At 35.6% G+C, this 20,420-nt stretch overlaps 1 protein-coding gene across 3 annotated transcripts; it reads right to left on the bottom strand.

Annotated features, from left to right (window-relative positions):
• Positions 1 to 1,357: 1,357 nt before the first annotated feature.
• On the bottom strand, positions 1,358 to 18,925 carry LOC129281570 (uncharacterized). Of its 3 annotated transcripts, none has more exons than XM_064113496.1 (5): positions 17,303 to 17,471; positions 16,119 to 16,242; positions 7,618 to 7,754; positions 5,180 to 5,405; positions 1,358 to 4,276 (listed from the first exon to the last, which is right to left on the bottom strand). In XM_064113496.1, exons 2-5 carry the CDS (start codon positions 16,237 to 16,239, stop codon positions 4,164 to 4,166), a joined length of 597 nt encoding a protein of 198 aa, XP_063969566.1. In that variant the 5' UTR covers positions 16,240 to 16,242; positions 17,303 to 17,471; the 3' UTR covers positions 1,358 to 4,163. The 3 variants fall into 3 exon arrangements, with proteins under 3 accessions (XP_063969566.1, XP_063969565.1, XP_063969564.1); XM_064113495.1 differs by lacking the exon at positions 17,303 to 17,471 and adding an exon at positions 18,808 to 18,925 and having other exon boundaries at positions 1,359 to 4,276; XM_064113494.1 differs by having other exon boundaries at positions 1,359 to 4,276; positions 17,325 to 17,471.
• Between the last annotated feature and the right edge of the window lie 1,495 nt (positions 18,926 to 20,420).

Genomic DNA, 20,420 nt, shown 5'->3' with positions numbered 1-20,420 from the left:
GGCCCCACTCCACTTCACTACCGCTACACTACCGTACATGTACGCCACACCTACCCGGGTAAGTGTGTAGCGTAGTGTAGGCTGTAGCAGTACTCCAGTAGTGAAGTGGAGACTACACGAACATCACTTGAGGTACGGTGCTCTCTGAGTCTCTGTGTCATTACAAAGATTGCATTTATCTTCATTGTTGAAGGCATTACGCATACATATATGCAGCAACACTCTAATCAGAAAGAAACACCAGACTCTAATTTTGGCCCACCCAAGGGTTCATTACATGCCGCCGCGCACAGAAAATTCAAGCAATAGAAGTCGTGGACCCAAGAAGTGAGATCCCAGCACGCGCGACCCACTAGTTAGAAATCCACTGCCAAACGCGGTTCGTGGTTAGTATACTAATACTAACCTCGCAATACGTACTAGTAGTATACTAATACTAACCTCGCAATACGTGTGAGTGATTTTGGCCAGGAATCAGGGTAATCACTGCTGAAAATTTGTCTGGCTTCATGACATCGGCATCATGGTGATATAATTCTGTGTATAATAAAAACTTAAACATTCCTCTGAAACAGCAGATTTTCAGCCATGGTCCATACCACTCAGTGCTCCTAAATAATTTAATTGCCTGCCTGAGTCCTGACCAGTTTTAGAAATCTGAAGAAAAAATCTGCTGGAATTGTGCCACTCACACGTATTAAGTATACTAACCCCGCACCACGAACCGCGTTTGGCAGTGGATTTCTAACTAGTGGGTCGCGCGTGCTTAGCCTGGAGGCGTCTGGGATCTCACTTCTTGGGTCCACAACACACGACTTCTATGGCTTGATTTTTCTGTGCGTGGCGGCATGTAATGAACCCTTGCCTTGGGTGGAATTGTACAAAAACATTATTTCTAAAATAAAAACTTTTTAATTTTAATAGTAGTTATGCCAAAATGCATGATTCTAAACTTATATCAGATCTGTATCTGTCATCTGACCTGAATGCATCGTCAGAACAAGTACAGTTTCCAAACATGCTTACCTTGACTTTTGACTGGATCAAACAGCGTAGCCTGCAACATGCATCGGGAGCAAGTGAATGGGACCGTGCAGCTTGGAGTTTTTCAATAGTTAGTAGAGCAACACAACGAAGACTGTCGAGTGGACAAAATCGATCTTTCCAGTTCACAATTCAATAAAAAACGGGCAAAATAACACAGTTCTGGTTCCCTTATAGTCTGAAGTTGTCGAAAACAGAATTCGGATGTCACATTACATGAAGAAAACGGTAAATTCGGAAGATATTGAAGAGGTCAGTAAGGTGATTCAGTGTATTATGCACAGAGGGATGATGAGCTCGATTATTGTGTGACGTCATTATTCTCGACTGTTTTCACTGCGTGAACTGTCGGTCTGGGGGGCGGCTGGGGGGCTTAGAATGGTCTCTAATAATTTAATTTCTTGCATTTCCACGACATCGATAAGACTTTTTAGTGACATATTTGTGTATAAAAAGACAAGACCTTTCCATTCATATATAATTTGTCTATAATCATCACTTTCGTGAATTTTCTTTGTGTGTATACTTTAATGCATGGCTGATCGTCAACAAAACGGAATGTCGAGAGAGTTTGAACGCTAGCCTGTAAAACCTCTTCATTTTATGAAATCATTGAAATTCAAGCCTTATTTCAAATAACCAGAACTTTGTTATTTCTTGACCATTTTCTGTAATTGAGGTATCAAATTAAAGAGCAGATATTGAACTTTTTAGTCATGTGGTTTTCTTTTTAAAACCCAGATACGGCCCGCCAAATGAGTTTTTGGTATCCTTTCTTCAAATTGTTTTTGCTCACTCATGCGTGAGGAATTATCTAAGTAATTCCAGATGAAAGAGGAGATTCTAAGCTTTAAAATGGTAGGTCATTTGTCTATTGTATTTGTGATTAAGTTATGATAAATCATCGATAAATCTCGGTTTCGTTTTTTGTGGGACGCACTGTATATATAAATGTGTGAAGTTATACATGTACAACAGCTTTGGCAACTCTTTTATTTAAATATTGTGTGAAAGAAATGGATGAAGAGAACAATGGTAGGCGTAGCTTAAATCAAGATTCCCCAGAGCTATCTGCCCTTTGGAAAAAGCGGTGACGCCGAAAAAATGTCTCTGCCGGGAATTCAAACAATAAGAAACTTAGTTTTAAGCAGGAACAAAAACGAAAGACAGGAGGGTGTCTGGGGACGAGCGAGCAGTCAAGTCCAATGCACAGCTCCAGCCAAGGATTGCTAATCCCACAACACCATTCAACCTGAGCAACGGAATTGGTTATTCAAATCCATCGCTCAGGTGGAACTTCGCAGGGTCAGCTAACTCCACTGGAGCTATGCATTAATAGGGCCGACAAACAATCACTTTCAAAACAAAACACACTCACGTTCATACCACGCTCATCATTCATCCAACAACCATAAAGACACTAAGTCAAACAACTGAACTCACCCACCCAGCAGTCACCCCTGGCACCTTGCACTCATTAAACATACGGATAACAAAAAAAGTATGCGGGGGTGAGTGATCGCTCGTCCCAAGAATCCGTCCTGCTCAAATCTGAAAACATTTACTTAAAATATAAAGGATGACGTAGTTTTGTAAAATGATATAAATGTCTTCCACCACATACAGAAATATTGATAAAAATGAGTGAAGTATTGGTATAAAAATCCAAACATCGTTTCCTTTTAGTTGGCACAATGTGAAATACATGCATTAAAAGCATAGGCAAAAACACCTGTAAACCTATTCAATTATGTTTGAGTTTAAAAAGTTCTAAAAATGGTAAAATTGTAAAATTTTCATCACAAGCTTATGAACTAATAATAACAATAACAAATTGCTATCAGGCGCGATGTATTAGCATAACACGACTTGCACAGCAGAGGTTTGTGTGTATATCAACCGGGTAACTAAATAACCATAGAGCTATTAACAGAACTAGTCAAGATCTGAACGCCGGCAGCCGTTCTTCGGCGGAACCCCACGGCCACCCGTCCCATACGGCGCGTGCACCAAACCCGCCCAATCCTCCCACCCCTCGCTCTCTGTCACGAGAGCGAAAAGTAGGAGGGCGAGGCTCCTGTGAACGTACCACGTGGGACCGGTGACCGTGGGTCTCCCCAACGCCCAGCAACCAACATTCAGATCCTGACTAAGGAACAATACAAGCTTATTTCAAATTACCGTTTAGTAAATTTTTAAAGTAAGGTAATGGACTGTTTAGAAAACGTTTGGTTTTACAATGAAACTGACGATATTTAGGTCTTCTTCTCAATGAGTAATCAACATCGTTGTTGAGAGGTAGCCAATGGTTACAGAGTGGACTGTTGGCAAGGGATACAGCAAAGTTCATACATAATTGTTTTCGTCAACAAGAAGGCAAAAAGGGTATTCATCCGGCCTAACCCTTTCCCAAGATTTGTAATTTTTTAGAGATGATTGAAAAAAGGGTCACCTCACGCTGGTTCTGGGGAGGGCAATCACTGAACTTCCTTTACCCAAATGGGGGGAAAGTGTAGCTTTATTTATTTATTTCCGTTTTATTTTAGCAGGGTAGCCCTTTCAGTTACAAAACTGCTCTACCAAGGGGCCCTGCTTTACTAATTTAATGGCGAAAGAATTGGGGCATTTCAGAAGGTGAATGAGATATCGCCACGCCATTCATTTATCTCGTCAAGTCATTTCCGAAAATGGCCGGTCAATATATCCTTTGATAAATATATTTTATATTTATATGATATTTTTGTTTTTTGCCAATTGACACACGTGTCGATGGGGAATATTTACAGGTGCGATATCTGGCCCCGTCTTACAAAGAATTGTAATTGATCCTAGCAACCACAACTCTGGAAAGCCAGCAACGTCAACATCTAAAATGCAAATTTGTTCTAAATATTTTTTAGATATGATGTACATTCATACATTCATCATTCTCTTGAAGATTCAGTGTGATTCTCTTTTTGTACTAGGTAGAGTGTGCAAATTTCCTGTAGAACAAATTATGACATGGATGGATTTCCATATACAGTTGTGATTGATTGAATCAATCGTTGAATCAATCAATTGATTGAATCAATCTTTGTAAGACGGTGCCCTGCTGTCTGTATAAAAAATGGCGCGAATTATTGATTCCACGTACCTGTCACCAGCCATTCTATCATAGAATGGTTCCGCTGGAACTTTTCAACCATTTTCGCTGACCTCAAATCCAGGTACGTTGAGAAAGGCGTTGATCCTAAGAGAGGAGAAAGAATAAATGAATGAATAAATAAATAAATAAATAAACAAATAAATAAATAAATAGCATAAAAAGACGCCCTTGTTAGAACAACATTATTTTAACGTTATTTTAGCACTTGAAAACTAATACTAAGATCAATAATAGGTTAGAGTGTGAGCAATTATTTGTTGTTTTATATCTTTACCATTTGAACTCAATCTAAATCTGACGTACCATAATTTACCAATCGGTCAGTTTCTGGTATAAAAGCGCTCCTTGATATCATTTGGTCAATGTAAATAATCCGGCAACTCCCTCCCCCCCCCCCCGGAAAAATAAGAAATAAGAAAAAGAGAACACAATTGCCCGTATTCTGAAGTCAGGTTATAGACCACGGTCTAACTATGTGCTAAATTTATAGGAAGCCAAAAAATAAAAAAAATATGCTTATATTGTATATTAATTAAGTTTCCTATTTTGTTTCCTTTTGCTTTTATAATGAAGAAGAATGCTTCAGTTATTATTCCCATACAATTATGAACAATTGGGTGTCATTATGAGCGAATGAATTAAATGTATACTGTAAGAGATATAAGCTCGAATTGGCTCTCCATAGTTAAACTACAAATTTAAACTAGGGTTAATTTACACCCAAGTTCAGAATACGGGCCAATCCGGGAGGCCAATAGTCCAGATTGGACCTTGTTGTTTGGAAGTGCCCTTTCCCAAAGCTAACATCGAGGGCACATGACTGTCTCCAATCTCCAATCAGCGCCAATCCACTCATCTTCCCTCCCCCAGAGTGGATTGGCCGCGCTGATTATAGAGATTGGGAGACATGTGCCCTCTATGTTAGCTTTGGGAAAGGGCACTTCCAAACAACAAGGTCCAATCTTGACTAGGAGGCCAATGGCTTACGTTTCCTGGTGGGGGACCACCAATCGGCTTCTTTTTCGATGCCAGATACGGAGAGTTGAGGATGCATTTCCAGTTTTTCCCATAGTTCAGTGGTTCCACACTTCGCAACTCCGATAATGTAGAAATGAGGCAAACACCGCAGCACTTCTTTGCCGTTCTCTCCGATCATAAAACACGGGCCTTTATATCCCGGGAGAAACTGCTCCGGGATACCCTCGAAAAATCCCTGAAAGTGAAAATGGAACATTATGAACACATTCAAGCACACGGGTGGTGTGAGCATTGGACTCATAATCACAAGGTTGTGCGTTCGAATCCCTACTCTGCCATTGTCTCCACTTTGAAAAAAAAAAGCCCGAGAGTAATAGCTGTCGTCTATAACGTCAGCCACTATGACTGATTAACCTAGACGTAAAGTGTCCGAGGTAATTGATTATATACCAGCTTGGAGTTTACCAGCAAAACGCTGTCCTGCCGAGCTCCTACGGGAGTTACCATAAACAGAAACAGAAAATATTTAGAAAATAGTCGATGTCGTCGCACTCACAAACATTCCAACACAATACAATGAGGCCAACACACAGTGAGAATATTCAAGTTAGAAGATTGGCAAAGCACAAAAGCAAAATAATTCGAGAGGTGTGATAGATGACTTTAAATAAAGACTGAACAGGGTTTCGGGGAAGATCCCACCTCTAGAATAGCTATCATTTTCCCAAATTAGTGAATACATAAAACGCACTTTGATAATACGTTAATACTTGTAGCACATAGATGTATCAATGATCAGCTACGAAACTTAAGAGACTCTGAATATACAGTGCGTATCAAAAAAAAGTTTACACTTTGAAAAAATCCTATAAAATTATATATTTCTAATATCATGAGGATTTTTCCACATTTTAACATTGGTACAGATCTATTAAAGCAAATGACGATATAACTGTCGAAAAATATTTCCGCTTGAGTGAGCACCACTTACTTTTGAAAATTAAGTGAAAAATGATTTGCGCAGAACTTTGAAGTAGTTATGTAAATAAAAGTAGACCTAAATCATGAAGAAAACATGGAATTTAGCTAGCAAAATTGATTTGAAGATATATTTTACCTTTTTAAACTTGTTCCCTTGCCCAAAACATTTCGAAGAGTGCATTGCGCCCCACCCCATGCACTCCCCCACACACCGAGGCCATCGAGACGATATTTGCTTTACACTGAGCTGTGATTTACATGAAATGGCTTAGGCTTGATTTTAATTTTGTTAATCATTGTCAAGCTTGGGAAAAGTGTGGAGAAACAAGTATTAAATGAAAAATGAAATGTAAACCCACTTTAAATGATAAAAACGCAGTGAATACATGCTGGAGATGTCTGATATAAACTTTTGTTCAGGTTCAGTTATGTCATCAAAATCCAGCTGGCACAAAAAGGGTAAAGGTTGTGCTTACTAAATGTTGAAATTTCAATTTGGGTGGCAAAATTGTTACAAAATGCTTGAATGTATCCGTTTTATTTCAATTGACTAAAAGTACAAAGGAAATGTATGAGAAATGTTTCGCAGGGTAAGTTTGATTTCGCCCTTTCCCCTTGACACAGCGTGAAAACGAGCATTTCTGCGCAAACAGATTTCTGCGAGCTTTACAAAAATGGACAGTGCTCACTCAAGTGTAACATTCTGTAAAACTTTTACTTTCATTGGATAGATGAGACCCAAACCCAAGATTATATGTGAAAAAATACCCACATGTTGTATATTTTTGAATTCCCAAAGACTTTTCAAAGTGTAAACTTTTTTTTGATACGCACTGTATAGTTCATTGGATCTATCCATCATATTTGTATAGGTTTCTCGCATGCGTAAAACAACAGAGTAGTCAAATATCTGGATGTGATGCTATTTTGAAAGAAAAGTTTAAAAAAATTGAATACACTGTTTTTCAACAATTGTTTAGCTGCAGCTAGATTCCTTAATTCGGTACTTGTTATTGGACAGTTTCCCTAAGAAAGTTCTAAACGCTATATAATTCAACTCGGTCAAACTTGAATGTCCAGGAATGCATCTCTAGGGTTAAGTTGTAATTCAACTCTTCAGTTATTTGAACAGAGACATTATTGAAACAGTGACAATAACTTCATAGACCACCGAGTCACATTAGTTTGTGCTTTGTAGATCTACGAAAATTTTTTGATAGTTGTTTGGAGAACCTTACAAAACGCACACATTGTGCGATACTTTTCTCGACGATGGCACGTCGTCTCTGCGATGACCGTATAGTATGCCAGACATTGCCCACGATCTCCGCGTAAAAAAGAAAAATACACAACAGTGAATTTTATGGAAATCGTACAATCGTCGTACGGCAGGATACGATTACCCTACGGTCATAGACCAAGGGTATACGGGACATAAATGACAATGGTCGTCTGACAGTGCTTACCGGTTTTCCCATTCTCGTGAGATTGTCCCGTGTACATGTATTCTCCAGGCGAAAATCGGGCAAAGCTGGCCCCTTGTCTGTGGTCACTTCTGAAACTGTCGGCTCCTTGAATCTTGCTGGTGGATATAACGTGTTACCTTTGGTATAAGAGTATGGTTTATAATAGAAATAACAATAAGAGAACATTCTTATCGCGCACCTACCACTGCGCATACCAAAATAATTGATATGTTTCAAGTAGTATTGCTGAGAAGATAAGTCTAAGTCGACTTTTAAACATATTAGATATGAGGCGCCGAATGTACCAATATTATATAGAACACTTATTTGTTATATAATCATTATTTATTAAATAATAACTATTATTTATATATAATTTACATTTTATTTGTAAATAACTACTATTATATAAAATATCATTTCTAATTATTTATATATAATTCCAAGTAATACTTCATTATTTGTAAATAATAATAGTTCGACATTTCATTATTTATAAATAATGATTATTTGTTTTTCATTATTTATAAATAATGATTATTTGTTTTTCATTATTTACAAATAATGATTATTTGTTTTTCATTATTTATAAATAATGATTATTTGTTTTTCATTATTTACAAATAATGATTATTTGTTTTTCATTATTTACAAATAATGATTATTTGTTTTTCATTATTTATAAATAATGATTATTTGTTTTTCATTATTTACAAATAATGATTATTTGTTTTTCATTATTTATAAATAATGATTATTTGTTTTTAATTATTTATAAATAATGATTATTTGTTTTTCATTATTTATAAATAATGACACTACATACTTCATTATTTATAAATAATTGCAATTCGTTTTTCCGTTATTTATAAATAATTTGTTGAGTTTTCCATTATTTATAAATAATGATTATTTGTTAAATAATGAAAACGTCTACTTCATTATTTATAAATAATTTTTTCGAGTGCACCATTATTCTCATTATTTATAAATAATCATTATTTAATGTTCGAGTTTTCCATTATTTATAAATAAAGATTATTTTTTAAATAATGAAATATCTACTTCATTATTTATAAATAATAATTTAGTTTCAATATCCCATTATTTATAAATAATCATTATTTATAAACAATTTTTACAGTTTGCCATTATATACAAATAACCATTATTTATTAAATAATGCCATTATTTATTAAATAATGGAAAACTCGCTATAACATGCAAATGTGGGACCGCCCATGATATGAATATTCATGATGCGATTTCCTTTTTCGTGATTTTTCTTCACAAATTTTTGTCCATTTCCTCTTCATAATGACATTTCTTGAAGCAATTTTCTAGGAATATGGTCTGATTGTAATATTCTTCATTTTCTATATAACTTCGTCTTCGTAGAAATATCAAAAAGTGTAATTTTATACGATTTTTCCTACAGTTCACAATTTTCATAGGCGCGCGTGTATCGTAGGGACAACCGGTGAATCGACGGAGTGCTCTTCATCGAAATACTACGTTGGTTGGTCCCCGGAAGTGGCGGGCGGAATTTAGCCCGAATCCTCGATGGAAGTAGATCAAGTGCATATGAGCTGAGAGAGTGAAATATCAGTGTACAGGCCCTTCTACTTTTTATAAATATTTCTTGTTGCTTTTTTTGTTAAGTTAATTTTTCCTGGTGTAGAGATAAGTTTCAGTTCTAATAATGCACTTCAAATACATTTTGGAGTGTCTGTTTGAGGCGTTTGGGGCGATTTCACCCTGGCCCCAAAATGCTCGCAACGACAATACGGGGGCATGATGACCCCTAAATTTTTAAAAACTTTTTTTCTATTGAAAATTATCACAAAATTCACCAAAAGTGTGCACGAAAGCCTTCGTATTTCACTTTTAAAACTCCAAAAAGTGCCCAAATGACAAGCTTGGTCGCTTCGCTGTGTCGCTTTCAACTCGAGAAAGTTTACGCGTCTGCTTCCCCCACCCCCCTCCTCCGAAAGAAATTCTGTATACGGCCATGCTCTAAAGAGCCTGGCACATTGATTTATGTATACTTTCATTTTCATTATTTTTATCTCATTATCATCATGGCCTTACGCATAATTTTTTCCGGGGGGGGAGCAGGACGCGCGTAAACTTTCTCATAAAAATCTTGAAAAAGCGAAGCGACCAAGCTTGTCATTTGAGCTTGGTCGCGTCGCTGTCTCGCTTTCAAGATTTTTTTTAGAAACTTTACGCGCGTCCTAGCTGCTCCCCCCCCCCCCGGTAAAAATTCTGTGTATGGCCATGATGATAATGTGATAAAAATTATGAAAATGAAAAGTACATATAAATCAATGTGCCATATGCTCTTTTGAGCATGGCCGTTCACAGAATTTCTTCCGGGGGGTGGGGGCAGACGCGCTTAAACGTTCTCAAGTTGAAAGCGAGACAGCGAAGCGACCAAGCTTGTCATTTGGGCTTGGTCCCGTGGCTGTCTCGCTTTCAAGATTTTTTTGAGAAAGTTTACGCGCGTCATGCTCCGGCCCCGGCCCCCCTGGAAAAAATTCTGCGTAAGGCCATGATGATAATGAGATAAAAATAATGAAAATGAAGTATACATAAATCAATGTGCCAGGCTCTTTAGAGCATGGCCGTATACAGAATTTCTTTCGGAGGAGGAGGGGGGGGGGGAAGCAGACGCGTAAACTTTCTCAAGTTGAAAGCGACACAGCGAAGCGACCAAGCTTGTCATTTGGGCACTTTTTGGAGTTTTAAAAGTGAAATACGAAGGCTTTCGTGCACACTTTTGGTGAATTTTGTGATAATTTTCAATAGAAAAATAAGTTTTTAAAAATTTAGGGGTCATCATGCCCCCGTATTGTCGTTGCGAGCATTTTGGGGCCAGGGTGAAATCGCCCCAAACGCCTCAAACAGACACTCCAAAATGTATTTGAACTGCATTATTAGAACTGAAACTTATCTCTACACCAGGAAAAATTAACTTAACAAAAAAAGCAACAATAAATATTTATAAAAAGTAGAAAGGCCTGTACACTGATATTTCACTCTCTCAGCTCATATGCACTTGATCTACTTCCATCGAGGATTCGGGCTAAATTCCGCCCGCCACTTCCGGGGACCAACCAACGTAGTATTTCGATGAAGAGCACTCCGTCGATTCACCGGTTGTCCCTACGATACACGCGCGCCTATGGGGATTGTGAACTGTAGGAAAAATCGTATAAAATTACACTTTTTGATATTTCTACGAAGACGAAGTTATATAGAAAATGAAGAATATTCCTAGAAAATTGCTTCAAGAAATGTCATTATGAAGAGGAAATGGACAAAAATTTGTGAAGAAAAATCACGAAAAAGGAAATCGCATCATGAATATTCATATCATGGGCGGTCCCACATTTGCATGTTATAGCGAGTTTTCCATTATTTAATAAATAATGGCATTATTTAATAAATAATGGTTATTTGTATATAATGGCAAACTGTAAAAATTGTTTATAAATAATGATTATTTATAAATAATGGGATATTGAAACTAAATTATTATTTATAAATAATGAAGTAGATATTTCATTATTTAAAAAATAATCTTTATTTATAAATAATGGAAAACTCGAACATTAAATAATGATTATTTATAAATAATGAGAATAATGGTGCACTCGAAAAAATTATTTATAAATAATGAAGTAGACGTTTTCATTATTTAACAAATAATCATTATTTATAAATAATGGAAAACTCAACAAATTATTTATAAATAACGGAAAAACGAATTGCAATTATTTATAAATAATGAAGTATGTAGTGTCATTATTTATAAATAATGAAAAACAAATAATCATTATTTATAAATAATTAAAAACAAATAATCATTATTTATAAATAATGAAAAACAAATAATCATTATTTGTAAATAATGAAAAACAAATAATCATTATTTATAAATAATGAAAAACAAATAATCATTATTTATAAATAATGAAAAACAAATAATCATTATTTATAAATAATGGAATGTCGAACTATTATTATTTACAAATAATGAAGTATTACTTGGAATTATATATAAATAATTAGAAATGATATTTTATATAATAGTAGTTATTTACAAATAAAATGTAAATTATATATAAATAATAGTTATTATTTAATAAATAATGATTATATAACAAATAATTGTTCTATATAATATTGGTACATTCGGCGCCTCATAATTAGATATGGGTGATTCCCATATACATGTTATAGGACGTGCGAGTATGTTCTATAATTTGGGAGTCGCATATGCAAACAATCTATATCACTATAGGGGGAGGTTGATAATGAGATAAACAATCAAGGATATTAGATTAAAGTGATTGTACCTTTGATTTATTTCCAAATACATTGTCCTTTTGATTTTTTTAATAAAAAAAAGAAATAATATTTATTTAAATTTTGTCCTCTAAGAATACAAAAAATGGATTGAGTCATGATTTAAGGTGTAAGTCAATTATTGCTGCAATTTTTTTTTGTCACAGGGAAAAAATATAGAATGTGAAATATATTATGATTTCATGTAATAGCGTAAGAAAAAAGGAGAGTGGTGCTTGTCATCAGTCCACCTATTGCATATTAATTCCAGCGTGCACAATCCTGCAAAACTTTGAAATTAAATAACTTCGTTATTTGTTATCAGATTTTCGCGAAATTTTTAGCGTTGTGCTCGGTTAATTGTACTACATTTATTATTTTCAGGCCAGCGTCCCCCTTTCATTAATGTTTCCGAAAAAAGACTCTTATTAGCAGTAGGCTATAGAACACAGCTAACATAGCGATGTATATCTTTTGTAAAACCCTTATCCATGTCAACCTCCACACTCTAATAAAAAGTCTACCGAATATTTGGAACATGTATGTCTGCTTGGTAAAAATGATACTAGATTTTGCTCAATGTTGCGCTGAAATTTACCCTTAAAACATGCATTTTGTCTAATATGGGAGAAGAAATTGCACAGCAAACATGCATGTTCCCCTTTTCTACCCAATTATTGGGTAAATGTCTTCTTAATATTTTCTGAAAACTATCTTTCAAATGGAATTATATTTTTTATTTATATATTCTTGTTTCAGTCGCTCGCCTCAATCATGTTTATCTATTTCCCATAACATTTTGAATACCAGGGCCCCGTTTTACAAAGAGTTGCGATAAATTGATCCTATCAACCTTTACTAAATGGAAATCCATCAATGTCATATTTTTTTCTTCAGGTATGTGCACAATGATCTTTGTAAACGAAAAGGAGCATACTGAATTGCCAAGAAAAAAATGAATATATGAAAATACATATCTAGAAAATGTTTTGAACAAACGGGCATTTTAGATGTTGGCGTTGCTGACTTTCCATGGTTGTGGTCGATTGGATCAATCGTAACACTATGGAAATCCATCAGTGTCATAATTATTTCTACAGAAAATTTGCAAAATGTCCTTTGTAAACAAAGGAGATCACACCAAATTGTCAAGAAATCAATGAATTTATGGATATACATTCATATCTACAATTTTTTTAACAAACATGCATTTTTACATGTTGACGTTGCTGGCTTTCCATGGTTGTGGTCGATCGGATCAATCGTAACACTTTATAAGACGGGGCCCAGATCTCCCGTTAACACTTGATTCCCAAACATTGAACATGAGAGACAGTTAACTTCAGGGAACGAGAGTTCCAGCCCAGTCACTCATACTGACCTTCACCACACCCCTTATACCAGAGAAAATTTGATAATTACCCGTAGACCAATGAGAGCATGTTTAGGTTATACCTAAAATGTTACACCCCCAAAAAAAATTAAATAAATAAATAAAATAAGGATATAAATGAGACTTCATGGTTATTAGCTAAATATCATAGACTTAGAGCTTAGGCACAAGGTAATAGTATTATCATGGACCTACCGATTAGTAGGTCCATGGTATTATCAAGGTGGTCCTTTTTATTTTACTTCTGAATTCTTTCCATCCCACCCTGTCGGAAACTTTGTCGATATTAATAGCTCCATGATAATATCTACTTCAACAATACGGGAACATCAAATTTGATAATGCCCGGGAGATAATGCTTCTTGGTTTGAACTGCATTACCGTGACTTCTCGCACGATTCCTTACTAATGGTTTCCATCTAAATAACTACCAAATACGTTGTTTTACCATAAACACTGAAATTCCCGTTTCTCATTTTCTCTCTTTAGTATTGGAAACCAGAATAATGCAGGTACGCGGTAATAGTGGTATGACAAAAAATATTGCCTGGCCGTTTCGATCTAACAATAGGGCTACGAGTACTATGCATAATTCCAAGGTCCCGGAAAGGGGGGAGGTATTATTACCGTATGGTCTTTTCGTCGCACACTGTATAAGGAATGATCACCCTTTTCCCGGTTTTGTTATCGTCATCTCAACTTTTTTTTTTCTTATAATGATTTTTATTTCAAATGCACCACGAAACAAAAAACAATGCATGTTTACATTCCAAAAAAAGCAAGCAATAAATAAAATATAGCAGGTGCACATACATGATATATATCTTCTAAAAATCATTCAATGACTGAAATGGCATGTATAGGCTTATTCATTGGGGAACTTAAACAAAAATAAGAAGTGAGAGGTCATCTCCACATTTTGACAATTTATATTACCAAAATTTGTATATTTTGTTTTCAGTGGCGTACAGAGGCGCTTGACCCCCCCCCCCGACCAAGAAAAAAAAAGAAAAGGGAAAGAGAAGGGTGAAATAAAATATTTTCTGAATATTATGTCAAAATCTATTACAAAATTTGATTTTTGTAATAAAAAAATGTAATCATTTTTGCTCGCTCACTTCGCATGATCGAAACTTAAAAAAAAAAAAATTGCCTGATACGCCTTTTTGGCCCATTATGCTCCTGTTTGTTTTGTACAATCTGATTTTATATAAAATATTGAAATAAACTGAGTTACATTATAAGCAGAAATTCACCCGATTCACATTAGCGACAACTTTGCTTTAATAAAATCAGAAAGAGTTAGATATAAGATATTGGTAAAGGTTTAAGGAATATCTATCAAAGAATATTAAAGTTATGATGATTTAAAAATTTCATTTGTGACGTTATGTGCGATCATCTGACCATGTATCATGTAATATGAATTCAATAAATTCCTATCTTTTAATGTAACATGGTGAACAGAAATATTTGTCTTACAGAAGGGGAATGAAATTATGTGTATGATGATAAAACCCCTGCGCAAAATAATCATCACTTTAAGATTTTTGAAATAGTGGCTTTTGGGGAATTTATATCACACGACGTATGGAGGAATTGCTCGTCTGTGACGTCACAAAATAAAAACCTTTTGAAATTCATCTCTGTTATCCTTTAACAGATTTTCATCAAACCACCCTTTACCACTATCTTTTAATTAGCATTCTTATACTTTTATTAGAACTAACTTCTCGTCAGGGAGGGTTAGTTTTCCATTACATAAGATACCAATTATCGTCTAGGAAAATTAGAGTAATACGTCCAAAAGTCATGAGAGTAATGACATTAAAGGACAAGTCCACCCCAACAAAAACTTGATTCGAATAAAAAGAGAAAAAATCAACAAGCATAACACTGAAAATTTCATCAAAATCGGATGTAAAATAAGAAAGTTATGACATTTTAAAGTTTCGCTTCATTTCACAAAAGAGTTATATGAACATCTCGGTCGGTATGCAAATGAAGGAACTGATGACATCACTCACTCACTATTTCTTTTGTATTTAATTGCATGAATTATGAAATATTTTGATTTTCTCGTCATTGTCATGTGAAATGAAGTTTCATTCCTCCCTGAATACGTGGAATTCCATTATCTTAACATTTTGTGGTTCAGGCAAGGAGGTCCTAATCGTCAAATTCGTAAAAATTGAAATATTGTATGATTCAAACAATAAAAAACAAAAGAAATAGCGAGTGAGTGACATCATCGACTCTCTAATTTGGATGTAACTGGCTCGTTCATATAACTATTTTGTTAAAAATAAGCGAAACTTTGAAATGTCATAACTTTCTTATTTTACATCCGATTTTGATGAAATTTTCAGCATTGTGCTTGTCTGATTTTTCTCTATTGATTCAAATCAACATTTTGTTGGGGTGGACACCGCTGCGCAGAAAGAAAGAACACAGTAAATTGCATTGGAACTTCAAGTCGAATCTCAATGAACAGCTGGAAGGTCTTTGCCGAATATTGGTGAACCGGAACAGCAGTTTCGTCCTAAAGTCCGGAGCTAAACGAAAATGCAAAAACGCCCACGTCGTTTGTCCATGGTCTAGGACGAAACTGTTGTTTTCATTCACCAATTTTCAACGAAGTCTTCCTGGGTTGTCTTTGTCATGAAGGGTTTTTGGCAATACGTTTTCTATGTTCTTGAAAGCGTTATGCGTAGCGGTGCGAAAACTTTCTAGCGCTATCAAAACTGACGTATACCTGAAACGGATCGAGTGTCCAGGGTGGATGTCTGCTTGAAGTACATGTACCAGATCAAAGACATTCCAGAGAACATCACAGCGAAAGCAAGGACAACAATTCTCCGGCCAGATGGATTCATGTTCTGTTGACAGGAAAGTATGGGTAGGACAAAATGATTAACACGGTAGTAGCGGCTGGGGAGATGACTTGTGACGATATAGCCGCGGAGATGGCGACGACGATGGTGAGGATGATAATGTCTGTTATGATGTAGCCGAGGATGGAGGTGATAATGACGTTACTAAGATATGATGAATATGATGATGATGATAATGATGATGATGATGATACTGAAGAAGGTTATGTTGATGATAGTGATCGTGATGGAATGGTGACGATGAAGTTGACAATGCTGATCGTCGTGATTGATGATGATGATGATGCTTACGACAGTGATGGTAAAGAAGGCGATGATGATGGTGAGGACAATTCTGATGATGATTATGATCGTTGTCTTCTGCCACAGAGGTACGAGGAAAAATAGCAGAGCGGGTGTTTTGCCGGATATATTGCCAGATCTGAAAACTTTCTTAAACTTCACTTTGCTAAATATCCCTGTTTTGTAGTAACCATGGTAACTGTCGGATAAAACAGACTTCGTCGACTTAAACGGACGACAGGTCCTTTTTAGGAAACGTTCCCCCTAAGAGCATTTCATCAACATTTGTCGCTCGACAAGTTGTCAGAACGTCAAAGTCAACTGGGAGGAATTATAATTGAAAATACACGTTAACCCGGTACTTGTCTAGCTCACAGATTTCAGACCTGAAACAGGAATAACCATAATATTGTCAGTATCTACGTCAAAGTCAATTGGGAGGAATTATAATTCAAAATACACCTTAACCCGGTACTTGTCTAGCTCACAGATTTCAGACCTGAAACAGGAATAACCATAATATTGTCAGTATCTACGTGAAAGTCAACTGGGAGGAATTATAATTGAAAATACACGTTAACCCGGTACTTGTCTAGCTCACAGATATCAGACCTGAAACAGGAATAACCATAATATTTGTCAGTATCTACGTCAAAATCAACTGGGAGGAATTATAATTCAAAATACACCTTAACCCGGTACTTGTCTAGCTCCCAGATTTCAGACCTAAAACAAGAATAATAACCATAATATTTGTCAATACCTTACATGCGTTTAATACTCACATCTGAATGATACGAGCCTCAATACCCAACCAAATAAACAACATCAACAACACATCACAGCGAGAAACAAACGGAAACGAATTGCCGATAACAATGACTAAAGTAAGATACCAAAATACAGCATAGCTTCCCCTAAAGACCTAGTCGTGAAAGACCATGAACATAGCTTTAATTGGCCATATCGTGTTATAGGACCTCTTCGAACACCTACCAATATTTGCAGGCCGATTCAATGAAATGACGGCTTCAATGATTTTCAAAAGAAATCTTTTGTTCTCGATGCGAAACTTCCCCCACAGACGAACCGAAATAGTGACCTTGCTACAACACGTATTTTCCCATTGATACAACAATTTCTGACTAGGACGTGATTTCATTCGACAATCCCCGACCCTCTCCTCGATAAGATATGATAATAATTTGACTCTGAGTTGTCGTTCTCTATTTGGTCTCCTTCCAAGCCACTATCGAGTACAACTTTATGGAGCCCTCTGCAAAGACTTGTACACAGTAGTGGCTTGGAAGGAGACCAAATATAGAATAAACGATAGTATAAAGAAATAGTATGTCTATCATAAAACTAACAGAATAGATGCTATTATTAACTATTATTTGTTATGATTTCTGTCTATTCTTGGTCTCCTTCGAGGCCACTATTGTGAATAAATCTATGAAATATTTTCTATAGACTTTTACACAGTAGTGGCCTCGAAGGAGACCAAGAATAGCTTGAATAATAAGATTTTAGAAATATCGGCTCACTATACTTGGTCTCCTTCTAGGCCACTATTGTGTACAAGTCTATGGAAAATACACCATAGGTTTATACATAGTAGTGGCCTCGAAGGATACCAAGTATAGCTTGAACAATATAACTTTTTGGAAATATCGGCTCACTATACTTGGTCTCCTTCCAGGCCACTATTGTGTAGAAGTCTATGGAAAATACACCATAGGTTTATACACAGTAGTGGCCTCGAAGGAGACCAAATAGATTGAGCCCAGAGTAGATTACATCTAAGCCACCTGCTGGAAAACGAAATAAACCACAGAATTTGAAAGAAATTGATGCGCGTGGTATATTTCACCCCCACAGTCACAGATATCCAAACTCCGCCTCCCAATCGTCATCAAAAGCATCGTGTGCAACAGCTGTATAGCAAAACGTGTGATCACTAGTGTGTACCGTATTTGTGTACGACTTGTGTCTGCGCATGACAGTTGCACACGAATTGGCAGAGCAGACGCGACGACGCAAGCGCAAGATATCCCTGGACGGACGGCTAGTTTGCTGAAAAAAGACTTTCAATTTCGAAAGGTAGGACATGATTTGAATGCCAAAAGTGTCCGGGGGAAAGAGTCCACTAGTGGCTTCGATCACGAGAATGCCCTTTAATTTTTACATTTATATTTTGACATACACAAATTATGTCTAATTTTGATGAATTATTTTATTCAATTAAGTCATGAAATCTCTACTTACGCCTGTTCGAAATGCAGTTCCCAATACAGGCCTACTCGTGAATGCCCTATATGCACGGCGCCGACGGAGAGAAGGCCTCGTTGAAAACTATGGTGTTCGGATTGCGATAAAGCGATTATATTAAAGGCCAAGTCCACCCCGTAAAAATGTTGATTTGAATAAATAGAGAAAAATCAAACTAGCAGAACGCTGAAAATTTCGTCAAAATCGGATGTAGTATAAGAAAGTTATGGCATTTTCAAGTTTCCCTTATTTTTCGCAAAACAGTGATATGCACAACTCAGTGACATGCAGATGATTCAGTCGATGATGTCCATCACTCACTATTTCTTTTGTTTTCTATTGTTTGAATTATACAATATTTCATTTTTTACAGATTTGACAATAAGGACCAACTTGACTTAACCATATAGTATTAAACAATGCTGATTCCACATGTTCAGGGAGGAATTAATCGTTGTTTCACTTGACAATGAGGGGAAAATTTGAATATTTCATATTTCACATAATAAAATACAAAAGAAATAGTGAGTGGATGACGTCATCAGTCTCCTCATTTGCATACCGAACAGGATGTGCATATAACTGTTTTGTGAAATTAAGCGAAACTATAAAATGTCATAACTTTCTTATTTTACATCCGATTTTTATGAAATTTTCAGTGTTATGCTTGTTGGATTTTTCTCTTTTTATTCAAATCAACTTTTTGTTGGGGTGGACTTGTCCTTTAAGGAAGGAAGAAGTCGCTTTTATACCGCCTTTCACAATCTCGGAGAAATTGATGGTCCAGTTGCTCGAGTTTTAACAAAGACTTCTCTTGCTCTCTTTGTCATTTTGACAAAGCACTACTCTTCATTGATTCATTGTAGAATCACTGAAGGAAATCACCATTCATGTATTAGCTCAACAATCTTGATATGTTACTTCAGTACAACAAAAGCAAGTTTACATAATTAGAAGAGAATATTAGATTTATTGATATGTATTTTTATGATATTGTCTTATAAGCTTAGACATCACTTGGATATGTTTTTAATATGATAATTGAATAGTTTTTTTTATCAGGGAATTCACCAAGATGAGCATTACATTCGACTATGAAAGCAATATTTCCTGGATAGCATTTCTGAAATAATGACGTTACGAATACTGAGATTCATCCCCAATAAGGCGTGTCCCACAAAAAAAATGACAATGGCACTCTAGATGGTATAGTTCATATCTAACAATTTGGTTATAATATAAAAACTGTAACATGATATTGTCTACATCTTTACAAACTACAGTTCATTTTCTACGACTAGATGAAATTTTATGTGATATGGTCAAATAATTACAAAAATATTCAATTCAGTCAATACTTATTTAATTATAATAAAACATGCATACATGTATATCATAAAATTGCAGGAATACTTAATTATAATTGAGCAATTAAAAATTAATATGTAATATACATTAAAGGATTAAAAAGAACACATCAGAGGGGCGCGTTTAATGAAAGGACTTGTCAGTCGTTTTATCCGAAAATGAGTGAAATTTTATCCGATAGCAATCATAGTAACGTTGCATCTCAGCCGATCAAAGTCAAGGAAAGTTGTCAGATCTGACAA

This window comes from Lytechinus pictus, chromosome 18 (assembly GCF_037042905.1).
Source record: "Lytechinus pictus isolate F3 Inbred chromosome 18, Lp3.0, whole genome shotgun sequence".
Taxonomy (NCBI): Eukaryota; Metazoa; Echinodermata; class Echinoidea; order Temnopleuroida; family Toxopneustidae; genus Lytechinus; species Lytechinus pictus.
This window is presented reverse-complemented; position numbering and strand designations above follow the sequence as displayed.

Bases quoted from the DNA above. Each gene is read 5' to 3' on its own strand.
- LOC129281570 (XM_064113495.1), bottom strand. From the start codon at position 16,239: ATGAATCCATCTGGCCGGAGAATTGTTGTCCTTGCTTTCGCTGTGATG. The intron at 7,755-16,118 runs GTATACGTCAGT...CTTATACCAAAG, and splicing joins GGACACTCGATCCGTTTCAG to GTAACACGTTATATCCACCA. The intron at 4,277-5,179 runs GTAAGCCATTGG...CTCCTCTCTTAG, and splicing joins GTGGTCCCCCACCAGGAAAC to GATCAACGCCTTTCTCAACG.